Here is a 23,204-nt window from a genome sequence, read left to right as displayed (position 1 = left end):
AATGCCCTCTGTGTTTCCCCATGCCTTCTTAATTGCTCTCTGTCTGTCTGTCATACCCTTGCTTTCTCTGTATCCGTGTGGTGAGAACTTAGAAGGGTCAAGGACCCAAATGCCACTTGCCTCACACAAAGCAGCAAATAGTCAAAGGCATGTCAGACTCTTATGGTTGGGACTTCATTGGTTTGGATAGAGATCTCTACAAAGGGCACATAACTCCAAGGTCTAGATTCAGGAATTAAGAACATTCTTTTCTGGAGTTTCTGTCACATTTCATCCACTTCTTGGATTTTCTCTAGTATGTATTCAAGACTACAACATACAAAGAGAGGACAGTCCATGAGGAACTGACAAAGAATATGGCTGGTCTTCTGAAATCAAATGAGTTAGCAACAGTCAAACATGTCTTGAAGGTATGCAATTTAAATATTGTGCTTCATCTATTATTACCATATGTGTTTCTGTTTCTTCTTCATTTTCTTCTTTAGCAGATCCACAGTGATAACATTAATGGATTTCCACAAAGCTTATTCACCTATGGCTTCAGGCATGCACTTCATATTGAAAGGCTCTAGAAGTCATGGTTGAATTGATGACTAAGGTGAATTTGAGTGCTCTTTGAAAAGTGAATAAATTATTACAAGTTTGTATTACAGCAAAAAACAATTAATTATTAGAGGCCTGGCCTTAGAATGAAGAAGACCAGAGTTGTAATCCTACTTCTGACAAATACAGGCACTGTAACTTTGAGCAAGTCACTTAATTTCTCAGTTCCCCTGGTAACTCTAAAAGATTTCAAGATGTAGAGAAGGTGCCAGCCTGTGTTGTTAGAGTAAGTTGTTCACCATGAGTTTCTTATACCCATAAAAGCAGAGCTGCAGCCCAATTTTTCAAAAAAAATCTATGAATTCTACATTATACAAATATAATAATGGGGGTGTATAACAACGCATGCATGCTTCAGAATTTTTCCAATATTATTTCATCAGCATAGTTACACCTTCCACTAATGAAGTCTCTCTATACCTTAGTAATCTCTTCATCCTTATTTGCTGTGGGTCAAAACTTAATACTTTGATAACCAGCTTTCTGGTGATGAATCTCTCCCAACTTAGGTAGGCTAGTCCTCAGACAGCACACAATCCATCCTGAGACCTCTACTCCAAGCCTTTTCAGCTTGGTTTTACACCTGCTACAACTTGTGTCCCACTGGCACAGTCTTTGAGGACCCATGTTACCCCAGATGCTACAATGAGTTATTAGAGTAAGACTTCAGAGTAGAATATACACATTTTAAAGAAATGTCTGTTAAAATGAATATTGACCTTCAACAAATATTTACTAACCACCTGCTACATATTAGGCACTGGAGACAAAAAAAACAAGAGAAAAAGTCCCTCTTTGCACATTGGTCATTGCCTTTGTCAATGGGAAAATATGAAGGGAAGACAGATTTCAAAAATCCTGATCATGTGGCAAATATCTTCAATTTTTGACCCTAGATTCACTTTGCTGCAACTATAATGGGCCAAGGCTGCATTTTACCAGGTTTGACACTATTTCAAGAGGGAGGGACGTATGTTATTTGGGCTTCACTCCTCCCAATTTGGGCCTTACAACTCATAGGTTACATTAATGTGCTAACTAGTCACTTATCCACAATGAAGAAAAATTGATCAAAAAGATAAATTTCAAAATAGGAAACAGAGAGTTAATAATCACCTGAAAAAACTCCATGTGCCATATCTTCTATCTCGCAGCAGAGAAGTGGTTGTTGCTGTTTGTCCTTCATTCTCAAAGAGGCCCATGACATCAGGGAGGTGATGCCATGACGTGCAAATGAACTCGATTTAAGTGAGGGAGGGCTGTAGTCACCAGCCTCACTTTCTCTCTGGAGTCCTCTGAGTCCAGTGACAAGATACAGATCAGGAAACTGAAGATGGCCTAGGATAAGTAGACTATAAGGACAGAATAAAGTGCCCAATTGTCAGACATGGTCAAGGTTTCCATTTGTTTTGCTTGACTATTTATTTGTTACAGAGAAGGATTCTACAATATGGGGGAAGGAGAGAATAAATTGGAAGTGACTATGATAAAAGAAATTTAAAAGATAATTGACAAGACATTTTGAAAGAAAAATGTTCAGCCTCAATAATAAAAGATGCAAATTAAAATAGCTTTGAGGTACCACTTTATACCCACTAAACTGGCCAGAAGTATTGAAAGCAATGAAAATCCGTATTGGGGGATTGTGGAAGAGCTAATAGGAATATTTTGAAAATCAAGTTGTCAGTATGCAACAAAAGTTGTGACAATCATTATACTCTTTGACCCAATAATTCTAAAATACTGAAAGTATTATAATAAATAAGATTCATATCCAAAGATTTTCATAGAAATATTACACGTAAGTGGGGAAAAATACATTGAAAACAGCAATAGAGGAATAGTTAGACAAGTCATAGTACTGTTCATGAAATGGATTGTGGTTATGTTCTCAAGTCTGACAAGTTTGAGGAATACAAAGTAATCTAGAAAAAGCATCATGAAGTCATGCAAAGAAAAGAAAAACAGAATTAGAAGAATAAGAGTGGAATACATACGAATTACAATCATATGAAGGAAAATGGGAATGGACAAAAATTCTAATGGGAATTTAGAGGGAATAGCTAAATTAGTATTATATTTTCTATGTTTAAGTAAATTTCCATGTAAAACTTTGCTACATGAATTTAGTTCATAGGATATTGGATCAAGAGTTGGAAAGAACACCAGAAGCCTTCTTGCTCAGACCCTTGATTTTACAGATGGGGCAGCTGAGGTTCTATAAGGTTAAGTGATTTTCCCAAAGTAACACAGGTCTTAAGTCAACCTCAGAGGCAAGGTTTGAACCCAAGTTCTCTGATTCAAAAGCCAGTGGACCTTACATTGTGCCACACTGTCACCTCAATGGTAAGATTTTTATTTGTTTCAGGTTTTTAAAACATATTAAAAAGAAAATTTAGTCTAGGTGACTTTGTTGGGTTCATCAATATTTCATGCAGTGGTAGACCAAGTAAAACTGAATTTTACCATGGGGATTAACTTTACAATTAGCTGACAAAAGATAGCTAGTCTAATATAAAAAAAGTAATGGAGAAAGGCATTGGAATATTTGGCCTAAATTCACTATTATTAAAGTCACTCAAATTATCTTGACTATTTTCGTCTGTAAATTGTGTACACTTCAATCCTACCTATCTTTCCAAGGAAATGAGATTATGACCTTAAATTGTTTCATTTTCCTTAGAGACAAAAAGGAGTGTATCCCTAAGTGCTGTTAAACACTTATGATTATCTGTTGCTTTAAAAGTTAAATTTATTTTGCTATAAAAATCTTTGTGTTTATTAAATGTTTTAAATGCTAGTAAGTTAATTGAAGAGGGAAATTTGTTTTTAAAGTAAAGGGAACCCTTTGAAAATAAGATTCAGGTCCTAAGGAAAGTAAATCTTTTATGAGAAAAATGGTTAACACCTTACAGCCAGATCTGAAGCCTACCAAGATTTCAGTCATTCTTAAAACTGGTACAAGACGAAAGGGCTAGATGCAATAAGTTTCCCTGAATTTGATTTTTACCTCCAAAGTCAGGCAACTTAATACATACCTGACCTTCTGAAACCATAGAAATTAACTATGCCATCCATGTCCTATTTTTATTGCTGTTTAGTTGTTTTCAGTTGGGTCTGACTCTTTATGACCCGCTTTGGGGTTTTCTTGGCACAGATATTATAGTAGTTTGCCATTTCTTTCTCTAGATCATTTGATAGATGAGGAACTGAGGCAAACAAGGTGAAGTGACTTGCCCAGGGTCACACAGCTAGTAAGTGTCTGAGGCCAGATTTGAACTCACAAGATGAGTGTTGCTGACTCCAGGCCTGGCACTGTGTCCACTGTGCCACCTAGTTCTCCATATACCACATTTAATTCTCTATTAATCAATTTCAGGGTGTACTTAAGATTATATTTCAGATTATTGCTGCAGAAGGATGCATTATGGCTTTCTACCATAGAAATGAGTTTGTATCTTATTGTTTTCAGCACTCCTGGTTCTTCTTTGACATTATCTTGAAATCAATGGCACAGCACTTGGTTGACACAAAGAAAATTGAGGTAAGACTGGATATCAAATGGGCATGAACACTTACAAAGTCAGTAAAAGAGCCTATGCTCTGGAATGAGCTTTTTCTTTAAAAAAAAAAAAAAGCTATAGTGTCATATGGCCCTATGATAAGATCCAGAAAGAAACCAGGGTAGCCTGTACAACGTATAATTTGGATGTACAATTTCAGATCCAAATGAAAAGTGAGAAGTCAGTCTATGTACATAGTACTTGACATCCTCATATTTATAAATAGCCACATGTTTGATATCATATGGACAAAGCTTCCAGACAAATTACCAAATGTTTAACATTTTTATCTAAGTGATTTCATATCAAACAGACACTGGATTGGTACAACTCTCCTTCATTTCAATTATGAATGCTGGTTACTTTGTCTTTCCCCGGTCACAGCATAATTTTGGGGAAAGAAGTTGAGAGACTTGGAAGTTGAGAGACTTGATTGCCGACTGTGACACTTAGTGTTGTGTAGCCATGGGTAATGAATTAATTTATTAACTATGGTAACATATAGGTAGCATATATATGTATATTTATACATATATATAGAGAGAGAGCACTTTAAGATGCTAATGTAACTATTGTCTCATTTTATACTCACAACAACCCTGAGATCTGGGTGGTCTATTCTTATCTGTATTCTTTACAAATAAGGAAACTGAGGCAGACAGAGTTTAAGGGACTTGATATAGTCTCACAGCTGTATTTGAGGCAGGATTTGAAGTCAGGTCTTCCTGTCTCCAGGTCCAGCACACTATCCTCTGTGCTACCTTGCTACTACCTAATCTCCTATAGCATTGGATTCCTCTTTATGGAAAATGAGAGTAATACTACTGTATGTCCAGAATGATTATTGTGAAAAAAAAAATCCCTCTCTAAAACTCAATGTACTAGATGTGTGTGTGTTCATCCTTCGTTGCCAAAGAAGACCATGCCATCAGAGAAATGATGACATGACTTGCACTTGACTTTGTTTTGAGTGAGGGAGGGCTGTGCAGGTCACCAGCCTCACTTCTCCTCCAGAGCCATCTGAATCCAGTGACCAGATAGTCCTCAGGATGACTGGAGATGACCCAGGATGAGGCAATTGGGGTTAAGTGACTTGCCCAAGGTCACACAGCTAGTGAGTGTCAAATGTCTGAGGTGAGATTTGAACTCAGGTCCTCCTGACTCCTGCACTGGTGCTCTATCCACTGCACCACCTAGCTGCCCTCACTCAAAGTCAAGTGCAAGTCATGTCATCATTTCTCTGATGGCATTGTCTTCTTCAGCAACGAAGGACGAACACACACAATGTACTAGATAAATATGTACAAATGAAGAATGAGCTGTGAGTTCCTGGTCCACTTCAATTAAAACCTATAACCTAGGAGGGCTTTTAAGGAACCCATTGAATCTTCTCAGGTATAAATATATAACATCTGATAGACATCCTGAGGTTTTGGCACATATTCTTTATCTGCAGAACCTCCCAACCAACTGTGGTGTATGTAGGAACCTTGAAGATACAATTGAAACACCACACAAATTAATCTTTTTAATCGCTGGACTTGGAATCAGGAAGACATGAGTTCAAACCTAGCCTCAGAAATTTATTAGCTTTATGACACTGGGCAAATCACTTAATCTCTCTTTACCTCAGTTTCCTCATCTATAAAAGTGAGGATACTAATAACACCTACCTCCCAGGGTTGTTGTGAGAATCAAATGAGATAACAATTGTGAAATATTCCACAAACTTTAAAGTGGTATCTAAATGCTCGTTTTATTCTTAATCAAGTACTTGGAGATCCTAAAGAAAAGGATCAAAATATTCACTGGAATAAATGAGAAGGATTGGAAATTAAATAGAGATAATCAAGTCGATGAATGATCAATAAAAAGATATGTTTTCTTGTTCTTATAGTCTTCAAAATAATATTAGTTAATACAGGATTAGATAATTAGGATTAATTAAAATAACAAGATAGAGTTAATTAGAATTAGAGTATTCTAGCACAGGAAGCAACTCAGAGACCATCTAATCTGACCCCTTCATTTTGCAGATGAGGAAACTGATGGCACCCTGAGAGGGAAGAGACTTCCCTGAGATCCCATAGATAGTAAAGAACATAAAAAAAGAATTTGAATCCCAAGCTTACAATGATTCGAATTTCAACACTCAGGCCCTTACATGAAATTAGTATAATGATAGAGTGTATTTTAGGTTGAGTTAATACACATGCTCCATTTTAATGGTGTAATATGCTCTTTACTTAGCTCCCCCGAGCTCAAAGGTTTCCTTACTCTTACCAAAGTGAATTGGACGCACTAGTAATGGTCATCTCAGACCATGTGAGCTGGAAATACAAAGATGCTTTTGAAGAAACAAGAAGAGCAAACCAGAGCGTCGCCAGATTTCTTAAGGTAAATAAAATGTCAGGTTATGGTTCTGCTGACACCTTTGCTATAGCAAATTCAGCATCCCACAGAGCAACTCCTAATTAGAGCATTTATAGCTGCAGATCCTTTTTGACCATGTAAACATATAAAGAGCTTTTGCTCATAGGTGATGTTTTATACAACAAATTTTTTTGGTCTTGTGTTTACATAATTGTGGTTGCTTTCAGGTTGTTTTAAGGTCTCAGTGAAGAAAAGATCAGGTACTAATCCACCAGACATGATGGTCATATCATGTCAAAGGGACTGACTACAGAGGGTCTCTGTTTTACTGTTACCAAAATCTGTTTCTTGTCAGCGTTCTCCTCCTATGATATGCATAGTATCACAGAATTTTAGAACTGGACCAAGCCTTAACAATTGCCAAGTCCAATCTAGTCCAACAGCTCCCTTATAAAATACTTCCTAAAACAAAAAGGGAATGGATGGCTGGTGTAGCTAGATGGTCCAGTGGATAAAGCACTGGCCCTGGTGTCAGAAGGATGTGAGTTCAAATCCAGCCTCTGATATTTACTAGCTTTGTGATCCTTGTCAAGTCACTTAACCCCAGTTGCATCCTCAAAATAAAATGCTTTCATTTGGAGGCAGAGAAATAGCATGCAATAAAAAATGAAAGTCCAGTTTTGGAATCAGGATGACCTGCATCCACGTCTTACCTCTGATCTATGCTGCCTCTAAGAAATGAGCAAGTTAGTTAACCTTTGCATGCCTAAGCAATTCTCTAATACTGTAAATTACAAGTAATTTGCCTATCTGCGTTAATGGAGAGAATTTTCATATTGGGAGTTCCCTACACTGCTGAAGTCACAGGTTCAGACAATAAAAACAATCCTCATGTGATATTATTTTCTCATTCTTACATTTTGGATGTAATGTAATATAATGGATGAAGAGGTCTTTTGCTTTTGTGTACCTTATTAAATGAATGAACAAAACATTTCTAATCCTTTTTTCCCTCTTCTTTCAAATATATGACTACTCCTCATTCTGTCTCTGTGTCTCTGTCTCTGTCTCTGTCTCTGTCTCTCTCTCTTTCTTTGTCTGTCTGTCTGTCTGTCTGTCTCTCTCTCTCTCTCTCTCTCTCTCTCTCTCTCTCTCTCTCTCTGTCACACACACACACACACGCACGCACACATGCACGCACACACATGCCTAATAGTTATTACTATAGTTAGGGTTAGGGTAGAACTAATGAAATTCTAATCAAGTCACTAAAGACCTTAGGAGTATAGGTGGTGTTTTCATCACTGCTTCCATTTGAAAGCAGATGCTGAAAAGATGAAGGTAGATTTGGGAAGTAAATTGTTAGTTACGGGAGATAGGAACTGAAAACGGGATCTAGATTTTTAAACCATAGCTTAAATATACGTAAGGGATGGACTTGGGGCCATGGATGGATTAAACCTAACAAATTTGGTAAAATGTATTTCTTTCATTTATACTTGGAGGTTGAACCAGAAAAAGAAAAAGGAGAAAGCTATTTACACTTTTATCTTCTTAGCCAGATGCCAAAAAGCATAACAGCTAGAACACAATAGGAATAGCTGTAGAAACAACCAATAATTTATGAGACCAAAGTCCAAGGAAGGAGCCAAAGTCTCTCATGTCTACAGACAAATGCACGAAGTGCAATCATCGTTAGTTATTTTTGGTTAATTGGTATTCTTCCTTACAAGAGAAGATTTTACTCTAAAGGAGGTGTGTCATGTTTGAAAAAAGGGGGAGGGAAAGGAAATTTGCATGATAACTTTGTTATGTATTTAACAGAAATAGCAGGTTGTATATAGTGGATCTATGGTTTCATGTGCAATCATCTTTTTTGCTGTATAACGTTGTTATGGAAATATTTGTTTTATTCCATAAATTTAAAAGTTTTTGTAAAGAAAAAGGCTGTGATATAAAAACAGAAAGCATTCACAAAACTTATTTAAAAAAAAAAACAAAATAAACTAAAGAGTATAACTTGGGGATAAATATGACCTCATAGGTATTACTGAAATTTGATCAGAAGAGGTTCAAGATAAGAATATGGTTCTAAAAATAAGTGTAACTTATTCAGGAAGACTGCAATAAGTAAAGAGGAAGGAGAAAAGCATTGTAAATTAGAAGGATGTATTCAAGAGAAGAAATTGAGAATGCTCCAGGGATCTGTCCTTATACTTTTCTGTTTGACATTTTTATCAGTGACTCAGATGAAGACACAGGTACTTATCAAACTGTCAAGTGGCATATATCTAGGAAGTATATCTAACACATTAGGAAGCAGCATCAAGATCCGAAAAGATTGCAGCAGACTGGAAGGCTGAATTGAATAAGATGGAATTTAATAGTGAAAAATGTCAAGTCCTACACTTGAGCTCAATCAACCTCCTAAGTGCCAGATGGAGTAGATGTGGCTAGACAGAAGTTTGTTTGGAAAAGATATGGGGCTTTTAATGGAATTCTAATTCAGTGTGATGTAAGCGTCACTTGCTAAAACACTAATAGGATCTTAGCCTGTTTTAGGAATGATGTATTGTCCAAGATGGGTGAGGTGAGACTATCACTGTATCCTGGCCTTTGTCTGACCATAGTTGAAATTTTGTTTGATCCATTCTGGGTATTGTATTTTAGGAAGGACTTTGACAACTAGAAAAGTCTTCAGAGAAGGCAACCAGAATATTGGGGGACCTAGAGATGATACCATAAGGGGAGCAGCTGAAAGAACTGGAAATGTTTGACATAGAGAAGAAAGGTGTTGGATGGGGTGAGGATGAAAGAACAGCTTTTTACAGATACTTGAAGAGCTGTCTGTGCAAGAGGAATTAGGCTTGTTTAACTTGTAGAAGTTTAAGGTGGCAAATTTTCACTCAAGATAAGGGAAAACAATTGTTATAGTTCACTGGTTTCAACTGTGTCCCAGCTGGTGGCAAAGATACTGTTATGGTTTGCCATTTCCTTCTCCGGTTCATTTTAGATGAGGAAACTGAGTCAAAGAAAGTTAAGTGGCTTGCCCAGGGTCACAGAGCTAGATTTGAACTCAGGAAGAGACATATTTCTGACTCTGGAGCTGGTACTCACTCTATCTATGCACTGTGCCAGCCAGCTGCCCTCTAGAATTCCTTAAAGTGGCATGGGCTGCTTCAAGACGTAGTAGGTTCTGCCACTGGAATTCTCAGTACTAAACCTAGAAGGCCACTTATTACTGGGGATTTCCCAGCATCAACATTACCGATGTAGAGAAGGAATTCTCAGTGGGGTATGGGTTAGAATGGATGAACTCTGCACTCCCTTCCAACCCTTAGCTTGAGGGATTCTAGGTAAAATATTGAATAGAATAATGCATTTAAAAGAATGAGTACAGCCCCTCCAAAATTACCAGCTCATTCTTGCTAAAAAAAAAAAATCAAAGATAAAAAGGTCACCAAAGACAGTGGAGAAGATTTCATTCTCTACCATAGTTGGCTTAAATCCCCTTTACCTTCTGGACTGTATGTATTTCCCCCACTGCTCCTTTGTATTTCATTTATGGAGGAGTTCCTGCTAAGGATAGATAAATCAGACTTAGGAAATACTGGAGAAGGGAGGCACAAGGGAGAAACAAAAGATAAAAAAAAGAGTCAACGTCTATTGTAAATAACTGTCAATCAATTATAAGGAAGTATAGGGTAGATTGCAAAAGGCAATCAGATATTAAGGGGAAATCTTTATGCGTTGTACATCATAAAAATTCATCTGTCTTTCCTAACCAACCTATCAAACAGGCATTTTTTTTAAAGTACTTGCTGTTTCTTAGCAGTAGAAACCTGAATGAGTCACTTGACCACACTAAGCCTCAATTTATTCATTTGTAAAATGAAGGAATTTAACTAAACTTCTGAAGACCATGCTAGCTTGAGCTCCATGGTCCTATTACCTCTACCAGTCCTTTAGTTCAACTGCAAGGACCCAAGCAATGTAGGTTTCTTTTCCTTGGTCAGATGATAGAAAAGATATAATTACACCATTTCGTTATCCATGGCTTACATAGATATAGTAGAGCTGACTTTCATAAGAATAAACAAACAAACTAAGTTCTCTTGGGATCAGTATTCTATAGTGCTTTAAGATGCCCCATGTATCTATCTATCTATCTATCTCTTGATAGAGAAGTGAATGTTAAACTTAGAGATAAAAGAGAGTCAGAGATAAAAAGATAGAGACACAGAGATAATGTATTGAGAGAAGGCAACAGATAGATGATAGACAGACGGATGATGGGAATGGAGATAGATTGATAGATTATGGGGATAGGCATGATAGAGAGATAAAGATAGATGGATAGATTATAGATTGGTATATATAGAAAAATAATGGAGACAGAGGAGAGAGGGAGAGAAAGAAAGAAAAATTGGAGAGATACAGAAAGAGATGATGATAATGGTGGAGACAGATGACAGATTGATAGATATAGTACAAGGAAGGCAATCCTCTCATTCCAATAGGCATTAAAAGAGTGTCTTTTGCAACCTTGGGGATGAGGGGGTGCAATGCTGTGCATGTGGCCTATGGGAGGCTCAAAGAATGAGAGGGAAGCAGCCTTCTAGCTAGCAGGTGCCCTCTCCTGATTGGGTGTCACTGCCAGTGAGCTCCTTGGCTGATCCAGAGCTACCTTTACCTGAGCTCAGCTACTAGGACAATCTCTAACCCTAACCCTAAGTTATCTGGCCTTAAATTTCAATAGTTGCAAATAGCTTCCTCCTAGCAACCTTGTGATATAGATTATGTGGTTCCCTATTTTACAGAAGAAAGTATCAGTGTGATAAAGTGACTTGAACAATGGTGAAATTCAGCGTTAACACCAGTAGCCAAACTGGGGTCCCCTGACCTGAGTCTTTTGCTGTGTTCTGATGCCTTTAAAGTGAGAATAGCTGGTGTTAATATAATGGTTTAATATTCCTAAAAACACTTTGCCTAAATCAACCTTTTCTGTTTGATCTGTGAAAAACTGAGGCTGAGAGGGGTCAAGTGGCTTACCAGGGGTCAACCAGGTACTAGGGAACATAGATAGCACCAGAGCTCAGGGCCCTCCTAACTCCAAATCCAATGTTCTTTCCATGGCTCCATGTTTTCTAAGGAGGAGAAGGTTTGAAGAGGGGTAACAAAGGAAGGCTCTTTTAATCTGATTTCTTTTAATCACTCACAGAGCCACATCAACAATTTCTTCATTGTTCTTGGGCTTCGATCAATTACCCCTTAATTCACTGGCAGCAGGTTGTGGGAACCTGAATGTAGCTAGCCCACATGATTTGTTAGGCCTCATTCTAACGCAATTGAGTCCTTCTTGAGTATGATACAATGTATCCCTCATTCCATTCACTCCCAATTAAGAAAAAGCTGTTGTGTTTAAATAGTCTGGTGGATGATCCAGAATATAGTTATATTGAAGTTTGATTTGGCTGTCACTTTTTAGACTTGGGAAAAAACAGCATTGGTATAAACTACTGTATCCAAAAATGATTTGTAATTAATGGAAAAGACTAACATAACTATAATTCACATTTCTATGGTGCTTTAAATACCATGTATTTCCCTCGCAATAGTCCTGTCTGATAGGTTTCTTAAGAATAATATTTCCATTGTACAGGTAAGAAAGCTGAGGCTCAGAGAGGTCAAGTGACTTACTCAAGGCTTGTATTAGTATTAAATATGGTAGAAAATTCCCATGTCTCCTGACTTCAAATTCAAGGGGTTGTTTTCCTATGATACCACACCACTTCACCACTTGAAAAGCTATTTATACAAATAAAAAGTGAAATATGGTTATAGCCAAAAATAGGCAGTGGAGAAGAAACATGAGGGTCACCTACTAGCCTCCAAAAGATATTATAAAAGTTAATAAAGGAAAGTTTTTGACTTGCTGGTTTATGTACTTTCTTCCATATGTCTAATCAATTACCACTTGGGAAGTAACATTTAATCCAGGTCTTAAAAGCCTTTTAAGGATATTTTAATGACACTTATGAATAAACGATGTACTAAGTTTTTAATCTGTTAAAATTTATTTGAGTATATTGAAGTGTTCTCAATATCAACATATTCTTATCTTTTGATTCTTTAGCGCTGTTTTACATTTTTGGACCGTGGATTTGTATTTAAAATGGTCAACAGCTACATAAGCAGCATGTTCTTCTCAGATGATCTCAAGGTAAGAATTATGTGTGGAAATAATGATATTTTAAAATATAGCGCTCTTGTCTGGATGGTAGCACTTGACTACAATTTCTGCAATTAAAAAAGCTGAGGTTAGAAGTTCTCTTCACTTTGAGAGTTCTGATTTGCAGTAGGGCTAAAGCTGATCAGGTAGCCACACTAAGTATGGCACCAGGTGGACCCTCAGGAGAGGAAGACCACCAGCTGCCTGATGAGGAGTGAACTGATCCAGCTCATGAAAAAAATGGGAGCTAGTTAAAGTTTCTATGCCAATCATTGTTGGAATCAAGTTGGCGAGAGGCCACTGCACTGCCACCCATTGATAAGATGGGGAGACCTAGTGTCAATAACACATAAAAAAAAAGTAAGTAGACAGACAGATAGATGCAGATAGATAAATAAAGATACAGATGAACAAGTAAATATGACTCTAAATAAAATAAAATGATATTCCAAGTACAATTGCATAAATCTTGACTTGATTGACCTATTATTTATGTTAAATAAAGGTTATGTATCAAAGCAAATGACTTTCTTTCTAAGATGATATGACTATTCTCTTTCCTTGCTGCCTAGGGGGTATTGATAATAGATAGATGATAGATAGATAGACAGACAGACAGATAGATGATAAATGGGTAAATAAATACATGAATGAACAAATAGATACAAGATTCTGAATAAAATAAAATAAGTCTCCAAGTATAAGTACATAAATCTTGACTTGATTGACCTATTATTGATATGAAATAGAGGTTATATTTCAGAGTAAATGACCCTCTTTTTAAAGAGGTATGTCCAGTCTCTTTCCTTGACGTAATTGCAAGGGTGAATTGACTGCACCATCCTTCCACTCCAGTGTGAACTGAATGATAAGGAGTAGGGAACCTTTGACCATCTATAGCTCTCAAAAAAGTTGGGGAGTAAACCACTGCAAGAGAAATTGGCCTATATGTTGATGAAAATTGGCACCAATGCCATTGTTTGTGATCCAGACTTAACCAATTTCCTTTGAAGGCCAAAGGATCCATTAAATGACAGAAACAAATGGCTGAGCTAGCGGTATTATTATTAGTAATATAAGTGACTCACATTTCTAGAAAGCATTCTAATGTTACAAGAAGCTTTTCTCAAAACAACACTTTGAAATTGATAGTAGAGGTGTTATTCTCATTTTACAAATTAGGAAAGTGAAGCAGAGATAAAGTGCTTTACCAATGGTCACACAGTTAACTAACGGAAAAACCTGAGATTCAAAACCAGGTCATCAGATGCCAAATTCTCCTCATTCCATGATAGCACGGCTGTCATCTGTAGTTCCTCAAAGGAGATAGATATCTATAAAGTGCTTAGCACAGCTCTTGGCACATAGTAAGCACTTAATAAAAATGCTCGTTCCCTTCTCCCTTTCTCTTTCTCCAGCTATATCCACTTAGATAGTTCCCTACTCTCCCCAAAACTCCCCTAAAAATAGTTCAAACATTATCAAGTTAAAGCAATTCAGAGTGAAAACATCTCTCCTGATTCAGCTAACTTAAAAAAGAACAACAAAATGCATTGAGGTCATTTTTACCTTCACATCCAACTCACAATACAAACATAGCACTTGGTGGAGAGATCTGAGGTAGTGTATTAGTGAAATGAAGACTGAATGTGAAGTCAGAAGCCCTGGGTATTTTCTCACTGGGCCTACTTCCTCATCAGTAAAATGAGGGGGTTGTCTAAAGTCCTAGCCTCACTCTAGATCTCATATTTGAGGTTAGTCAAAACTCATTTTGAAAATAACCTATGCAAGTCTGAATTCTGTATTTTATCTTGACTTGGTAGATTTAGAGCTGAAAGAACTTGATAGAGATCATCTAATCCAAACCCTCATTTTACAGACAAGGAGGTTGAGGCCCAGAGAAGAAACATCACTTACCCAAAGTCACACAGGTAATAAATAGCTGAGCCAAGATTCAGAGTAAAACCCCATTCCCGTCCCTTTAAATCAATGCTTTTCCCAAGATACCGTGCTCAGTGCTTTTAAATTGTTGACATCTGCAACATAGAACAAATGTTTACAACATAAAACAATGAATATGATAATCAATTAAATTCCTCATTTGTTATTCAATTATGAGGGATAAGTGTAAGTAAAAATCCTGCATGGAATCACAAGTATAGAAAATATTCAGCGAGGCTATGTTTGGTACAAATGAAATTTTAAAATATTTGTAAAAATTAAATATTACTTACTAATGCATATAATGAAAGACAGGAAACATAGACCAATAAATTATTTGTGTGGACAACGTGAATATGAATAAGACCCTAATTAATGAATATCTCCAAAGTTCCTTCTAAGAATCTATAATTCTCTAATTTTCTGATTCTCTTCATGAAGTCTTACTAGGGTATTTCTGGCATATGGTTTAAAAGCGCCATAGACTATGTCTACACCTAACTCCTTTACTGATTTTTCGGTGTACTAGTTTGTGTTTTTTCACATTCATTAATTGTAAATTTCTGCAAAATTACTTGGATTCAAAATCTCCCTGGTCCAATTTTGTGAAGACGTGGCAGACTGAGGCAATGTGGTCCGATGGAAGAAAGCTAGATTTGGAATCAAAGAACCTGACCTCAAATCCCAGCTTTGCTCCTTATTCCCCATGTGACCTTGAGCAAATAAGTTACTTAACCTTTCTGGGCCTTGGAATTTCCTCCCCCAAGGCAGTTAGACTGAAAGATCTCCCCCATCCTTCCCAGCTCAAAATCTAAGACCTTGTGCATTATCTGATCTGTTTTCAACCCTTTGCGTTTTATCATGTAGAAATTATTTTATTTTTATTTTGGATATGTCCTGTGGTTTTATTAGTTCAAGAAACTGCCAGTATAATATCATAATATATATAGCATAATATAACGTAATATAATATGGTATAATATAGTATAGTACAATGTAATATGCTAAACCAAGGAAAAGCATAGGCATTAACGTGATCTTTTGTGTCAAAGCTACCTTTTGTAATGATCTTCTGAAGGTCATGCTTCATTGTATCAGAATTGCACGTGTGACCATACCTTCTGCCAGTATAGACTGCAAAGCCTCCATGCCTTGGGAAAAAACTCCAAGAATTGTTGTGAATTCCATAATTCATCACTTCTTGGCCATCTCCCAGCAATGAGTCTTTCAGAACTTTCAGACAACAAATGCACAAAGTGGCATTGGACCAGCATTGGCAGCCTTCACAAGTTTGGCAGCTGACACCTTCCAGAACTTGTGCTCAATGGAGAGCCAAAGACCACCCCTTTGCATATGAGGCACCAGTGTAGAACCATTAGTGGATAAATTGACATATTGCAGGAAAATGCCACTTGCCCCATGCTTCTACATGTTCAGGGGAAGTTATTATCATATGACATTTTTATCAACTATTTTAATACTACATGCTTCTACATGTTGTAGAGAGAATGACACAGAGAAGCAAATTTTAGCTTGGCAACAATTCATGGTATAACCAGGGACAACGAAATGTCCTCTAAGTGACCAGTCATCTCCCAGTATTTTCTCTTCCATTTATTTGCCTTTTACTACTTAGACACTTCTATCTCACTCACAGAAATACATGATGGAACTAGAAGGGAATTTCAAGATGACCTAGTCCAACTCCCTCACTTTATAAATGAGAAAACAGAGGTCAGATAGGGCAACTTGCCTGCCCAAGGTAGCACAAAGTAGACCTTGAGTTTGAAATAAGATCTGCTTAACTTCAAATCCTGGAGGTCTCTTTCCACTAAACCACATAAAACCTTAGAAAGTATGGATGAGAATAGGGACCAAAACTGTGATTTCACTCCAGGAGCTCCTGGGTGAGGAAGTTAATTCCCTCTATTGGTGAAGGTTAGCACTTTCTCTGCAAAAATTAAGGAGTTATCTAGAGCACTAAGAAGTTCAATTTCTTGTCCAGGGTCATACAACTAGTATGTGTCAGAGATAAGACGTAAACTCAGGTCTTCCTGGATCCAAGGCCATCTATCTGTACACTAAATTGGGCTTCTCCAAAAAAAAAAAAAGATAGGGGGAGAAGAGAGAGAGAGAGAGAGAGAGAGAGAGAGAGAGAGAGAGAGAGAGAGAGAGAGAGAGAGAGAGAGAGAGAGAGAGACTTTAAGACTTTGGAGATAGTTAAACTTTCAATTTTTCAAAACACAACATCTTCACCAAACAGATAGTTATAAATGAGCATTTTCTCAGTGTCTGCTATTTTAGTACAAAATGACTGACTTTGGTTCCATTTCAGACCCTAAGCCAATACAAGTTTGATTTTCTTCAAGAAGTATGCTATCATGAACATTTTATTCCTTTGTGTCTCCCCATACGGTCAGCCAATATTCCAGGTAACAATTCACTTCCTATTTTTATCAGTTTCTAAAAATGCATGTGATTTTTTTCCATTTGATCTCAGTTTCACATGTAGGCCTAAGATCATCCAGAAACATAGTACCTAGTTGAGTCAAATGAAATTCAAGTGTAGAATTATCAAAGATTTCATGTTTTTCATCAATTCTTTTGGGGTCTGATAATTTCAGCCATTTAATAACCCAATCTTATCAATTGTTAATAGAATCAATTACTTCATCCTTGGTCTAAAAAAACAGGTCAGAGTTTCTAACTATATGTTCTTCACTAGTAGTGGCAGATAGAGGAGAACTTGTCTTTTAGGAAAGCAAAGTTCAATATAGAAAAATTAATACTGAGTAGAAGATGAAGTATGGAATTTCATTTTTGAAAATTTTTGACTTGTACTTTTCTATCCTTCAATGGAAGAGTGGTCAATTTTTTTCCAGAAAATGTGCTATGAACAGAGACCTTTACGTGGTAGACCTTGTCATAATTTTACCAATCAGAACAACCAATATAGACATCATAGGAAAGATCTATTATGTGATTACTACTGCAAAGAAAATGTCTATTCATGCAAACAACTGACCTTTTGTTTTTGTTTATTTTTATTCAAGACCCTTTGACACCTTCAGAATCAACTCGGGAGCTACATGCGTCAGGTAGATGTTTAAGGGTTTATATCATACGACAATCATGTATTTATCTTTATAACTGTCATCGTGATTAGTCCCTGAGAATAGCACATGGCTACTTAAAAAAAAGTTTAGTCACGTCTGCACAACTCTTCACATTCGGATATTGACATTTATCTAGCTGTTACATGTGTATAATGTGTATTATATGTGTTATTATATGTATAATCCAAATGATCCTAATGGTCATTGAATTTTGACTTTGACCTATTCACATTGTCAGACTTCCCTGAAATCACCTTCTGTTGTACTTTATTCTGTAAACCAAAATCCCTTGACACTTTTAGACTTATTAAGGCTTCTGGAATTTTCTTGGACTGACTAATAAACAAAATTCTGTAATCAAGTATGTCTGTATGCATAAAGCTCTATACATATTTCTTTTAATTCTTTGATATATCTCAAGCCTATTAAATAGTTAGGTGATGCAGAGTCTAGAGAGCTGAACTTAGAATCAGGAAGACCTATGTTCAAATTCTGTCTCAGACACATATTAGCTATGTGTCAATGGGCAGGTCATTCAAGTTGCCTCAGTTTCCTCCTCTGTAAAATGAGGATGTTGAACTCAGTAACTCTGTGGTCTCTTCCAACTCTAAATATATGGTTTTATGTTCCATATGTAGTAAATATCCTTTAATGGATTAGTAGCTTAGTTCCTATCATAATTTTTCATGAGAAATGGAGTCTGGTTGGATTTTCTGAGGTTATTTTAATAGAAACAAATTTAGGAACTATTTTAAACTGCATTAGTTAAATGATTCTGGGATCCTGGGATGGGAGTTAGAAGGCCTTGTTTTATATTTAGCCCTCCCTGCCTGTTATTCACTATGACATTGAGCAGTTTACCTAATCTAGAAATTTTCTGCCTCAGTTTCCCAAACTAGAAGACTCCTATATAAAGGCCATATTGTCCATAAATAGATGGTGAATCACTTGAAAATGTTAAGTACTTTTGGAAACCATGTTATCTTCCTTGTTATATTAAATAGCATCCAGGTAGCCTGAAATAATTATCACAAATAAGTCATTCCTAATAAATTATATGCTGGTACAATCTAATATAATATTTATGAGATTCTTTAGGCATGGCAGTATTTCATTCTAAATATATTCTTTCTTATTGGAATTTTTAACATTCTCAGTTTACAATATTAAAATGAGATTTTTATTTTTTCTGACCAAGATATGCCTGAATATACTGTCACCAATGAATTTTGCCGCAAACACTTCTTAATTGGAATTTTGCTCCGAGAGGTTGGCTTTGCACTGCAGGAAGACCAAGATATCAGACACTTAGCTTTAGCTGTTCTCAAAAATATAATGGCTAAGCATTCATTTGATGATCGATACAAGGACCCAGTAAGTGATCTCTCCCTCCCCTGAACTCCTTGAAACTCCTAATTACAATCAATGAAAATAAAACCTAAAATTTTATTGATTTTAAAGGATCCCTTTTTGCTGTTGTTGCATTCTCTCTAGGATAAGCAGGCCCAAATAGCCACTTTATATATGCCCCTCTATGGCATGCTGCTTGACAATATGCCAAGGATTTATCTGAAGGATCTGTTTCCTTTTACAGTCAATACATCTAATCAGGTAATTTTACATAATGCTTTAAATCTTTCTTTTAATCTTTCTTTTAACAATCATCTCATTTTTCCCTTGAATGATATGATGTAGTAGGAAAAGTAAGAGATTGGTAGTCAGAAAAAAAATGCCTGTTTTGTGACTGGGTGGATTTCTTCCTTTCTGCAAGTGGTTTTCTCATCTGTAAATTGAAAGGGTTAAATAGTTTGACCTCTAGGTCAAGTCCAACTCTGAAAATCTACAACTCTAGGAATAAAGCAGGGATAGTCCATCCTTTCAACCAAGTTATTTTAAAGCGCCTATACCAGAGTTATATCTTTAGAATCTTACGTCTGGAGTACCCCTTGAGCACTCCATTTTCCTTTGTTCTCTGCTAATAAACAAAATTATAATATTCCCTTCCATAGAGACATAGAATGGCATGATGTACAGAGGCACAAAAATGGGTTCAAGTCCTTCCTCGGACACATACAAGTTGTATGACCCTTGACGAGTCTTTTAACTTTAACATCTTTAATTTAATGTCTATCAGTTGACACACCACTGAAGTCCTGTTAACCATGGTGTGAAAAGTGACCCTGATATTTTGAGTGTTGTGACAGTGAAACCTAAGCTCTATCAGTTTCTTGTAAGATGGAAAGGCTTCAAAGATGAGTACAGTGACTAACTGTGAGCTTGCTATCCAACAATCAACTCAGCTAAGCTCAGAGAAGCACATCCTCTGACTTAGCCATGGGGTAATAAATGTTTTGGTCCCAGTAACCAAAGAAAACTGTCTACCTTAATAGTATGATCTGTGGAATCATAGATTGGCACATAAAATTGGCACCTTCTAGAATTCACTACAGCATGTTTATATTCATTTGATACCTAAAACCAAGAATACAGGAGGCTTCCTAGTGGCATTTCACTCTGAGCTAGTAGCAGTAACATTACTTAAGTTTTCTTAGATTAGAAAGGTCCTCACATCAATAGGGTTATCCAGACAAAGATAAATTGCACTATTATCTGATCAATTGTCTTTGAAGAGGGATAAAAGAGATGCCGTAAAAAAAGTTTAATAAAGAATCTGCATATGGGTTTAACTCTGTCATTGTAAATTGGGCTGTTACTGTGATGTTTAAAAAGTTAGAGAGATATAATTTCTGGATAATTAGCCATTTTATTAATAATGCCAGTATTTTAAAATAAAAAGGAAGTCGAAGACACTCTTGAATGCCAAAGAAAATCATGGTGACTGACTCATGACTTATATGCCCTTGGAAGAGGAGTATTCCGGAAGGTGGTACTCAAGTCTGATTGGTTAACAATTAAGGAGAGAATAAATATTATGATGAGGGGCTATTCTAGTGAGCTTTGATTATATCATTTACTTCTAAGTTATACCCAGCACTGAGCAATCCGTTCAAAGAATTTATCCCCAGACCTCAGTAGAAGGTTGGGTGGGATCTGACCAAGATTGAGGAGAGCTCATTTAATCTCATTATCAATAATTTCCTTCAAGATATGGAACTTTGAAATGAGGACTATAGAAAAAAAAAAGGAATTCTGAATGACCCCAAATAATTGGTTACTAATAATCATTTCTCTCATTACAATGAGCCAGGTTGTTTCTTTTGAAATACAGGGATCCAGGGATGACTTGAGTACCAATGGAGGATGTCAGAGCCAGTCAGCCATGAAGCATGCTAACTCTGTGGACACGTCATTTTCTAAAGATGTTCTTAACTCCATAGCAGGTACTTGAGAACTGATGAGAATTCATGTTCATCAACCTCATCCACATCTCATCCTATCATTGTATTTTTGCCAGTTTATTTCTGTGAGTTCGTAAGTGTACAAAGGAAAAGAGAGAATCCTTTTTGCAGTATATAAGCCCTGTCTGTAGGCTCCTAAGTAACAGCCTTACTGAATATTGTTCAGTTTTGCACTTAACACATCATTGTCACTCTGAATACCCCATCTCCCCACCAAAGGCTTCCACTTTGCACTGTAGAAAAGCCTTCAGTGACTACTCTCCATGAAAAGTGTTTATGCATGTTTCATCCTATCCAAAGACTTAGAAAGCATTAGAAAATCACTCTGATCATTCATCCCACTTTTAGAATATGTCTTCCTCTTTAGGAAGTAGGTTACTTGGTTAGGGATTGTTTTTCCCTTTTCTTTGCATCCCAAATGCTTACTACATTGCTGAGCACAAAATATCTGCTTAAAAAAATTTGTGTTGATTAGTTGCTTGGTTGATTAGTTATGTATCTGGAAAAGATCTTGTGATTTGTCATTGCATTTTCCGCTTGTTTTAACTTAATCTTTGGGAGTCATCTGCAAGGGACATCGTTTTTCTTTCTGGGTCTCAGTTTCTTCAGTGTCAGTGATGGAGTTAGATTGTATGGCTTTTAACCACCCTTCAATTCTAAATCTATGATACTGTAGCTTGTAATCCAATGCTTACCTGACCTCTCAGGGCCTTGCTCACTCTCCATCCTAAGATACCAGGAGTCATCATTCCATTACTGAGATAAAGCCTGTCCCTACATACTTTGAGAATTAGAACAGTCTTCTACCTTCAAAATACAAATTTGACAGCTATCTTGGAAAGGATACTTTCATTTAATGTTCTCAGGGCATATCATAAGCAAAAAAAACTTCTAAAAAATATTCCTGAATTTTTATTTTATACTCCAGCAGATTACAACAACTATCTTCTCCTCTCTCTAATCTTTAGTTTCTATCCACTGATTCATCCCCTGTTATCAGCAAACATACCCAACTCTCCCCTATCCTTAAATAGATCCTACTACTCCTACTGTCCCTGCTAGCTATTAGCCTATATTTTTTTTCTCCTCAGCTAAATTCCTTGGCAGGGGCTTGGGGGATTCCAGCAATAATACTCAGTGCTTTCAATTGCTCCTCTATTTGTCTGTTCCAAATCCTCTGCATCTAGATAATGATCTCATCATTCAACTCAATCCAGTCCCTTAAAAGGCACCAAAGATCTTTTAATTGTCAAATCCGACAGCCTGTTCTCAAACCTCATCCCTCTATGTTCCTCTGTAGCCTTCTAGTTCTTCTCCTACTTGCCTGACCAATCCTCCTCAGTCTCCTTTGCCTGCTTTTTGTCTATGTCATACACATTGATGATGGTGATGCCCCAAGATTGTCCTGTGCCCTCTCCTCTTCTTCCCCTGTATTCTCTCATGGGCTGATCTCATCAGCCTCATGAATTCAAGGATTATGCAGAGCTCTGGAGACGGATGTATTCGTTTCTCATCTCTCTACTGAGTTCCAATCTAGCATCACAAACTGTCTGTTAGACCTTCCAAACTGAGTATTCCATAGACACCTCAAATGCAACATGTCCAAAATAGAATTAATTGTTTTTCTTCAAAAACACATCTGTCTGCTGGACTTTCCTGCTACTGTCAAGGTCACCACTGTCCTTCCACAATTTTATTATTCCTTACCCATGTCTCCTCACAAGTGCAGTCAGTTGCCAAATTTTCTCTGTTTGTCTGTCTGTCTGTCTGTCTGTCTCTCTCTCTCTCTCTCTCTCTCTTTCTGTGTGTGTGTGTGTGTGTGTGTGTGTGTGTGTATACGTGTGTGGGTGTCTTATTCTTGGTTTCTGTATCTTTCTCTCTCAGTGTGTCTGTCTCTGCCTCTTTTCTCTGTATTTTTTTCTCTTTCTCTGTCTATATATCTATCTCTTTCCCTCTGCCTCACTGTCTCTCCGTCTCTATCTATATGTCTGTCTCTGTTTCCTTGCCTCTCTGTCTC

General features: G+C 36.8%; 1 protein-coding gene across 5 annotated transcripts in view; it reads left to right on the top strand.

Moving 5' to 3' along the window:
- The window catches only part of DOCK10 (dedicator of cytokinesis 10), a 358,984-nt gene that overhangs the window by 279,176 nt on the left and 56,604 nt on the right, over nucleotides 1–23,204 (top strand). For all 5 annotated transcript variants that reach the window (XM_072617984.1, XM_072617982.1, XM_072617986.1 and 2 more), the window contains exons 26-34: nucleotides 297–410; nucleotides 4,076–4,147; nucleotides 6,417–6,563; nucleotides 12,676–12,762; nucleotides 17,048–17,144; nucleotides 17,766–17,810; nucleotides 19,027–19,202; nucleotides 19,323–19,439; nucleotides 21,058–21,169. In XM_072617984.1, coding sequence (XP_072474085.1) covers nucleotides 297–410; nucleotides 4,076–4,147; nucleotides 6,417–6,563; nucleotides 12,676–12,762; nucleotides 17,048–17,144; nucleotides 17,766–17,810; nucleotides 19,027–19,202; nucleotides 19,323–19,439; nucleotides 21,058–21,169 — 967 coding nt within the window. The remainder of the gene's footprint in view (nucleotides 1–296; nucleotides 411–4,075; nucleotides 4,148–6,416; nucleotides 6,564–12,675; nucleotides 12,763–17,047; nucleotides 17,145–17,765; nucleotides 17,811–19,026; nucleotides 19,203–19,322; nucleotides 19,440–21,057; nucleotides 21,170–23,204) is intronic.

This window comes from Notamacropus eugenii, chromosome 6, assembly GCF_028372415.1.
Source record: "Notamacropus eugenii isolate mMacEug1 chromosome 6, mMacEug1.pri_v2, whole genome shotgun sequence".
Classification (NCBI taxonomy): Eukaryota; Metazoa; Chordata; class Mammalia; order Diprotodontia; family Macropodidae; genus Notamacropus; species Notamacropus eugenii.
This window is presented reverse-complemented; position numbering and strand designations above follow the sequence as displayed.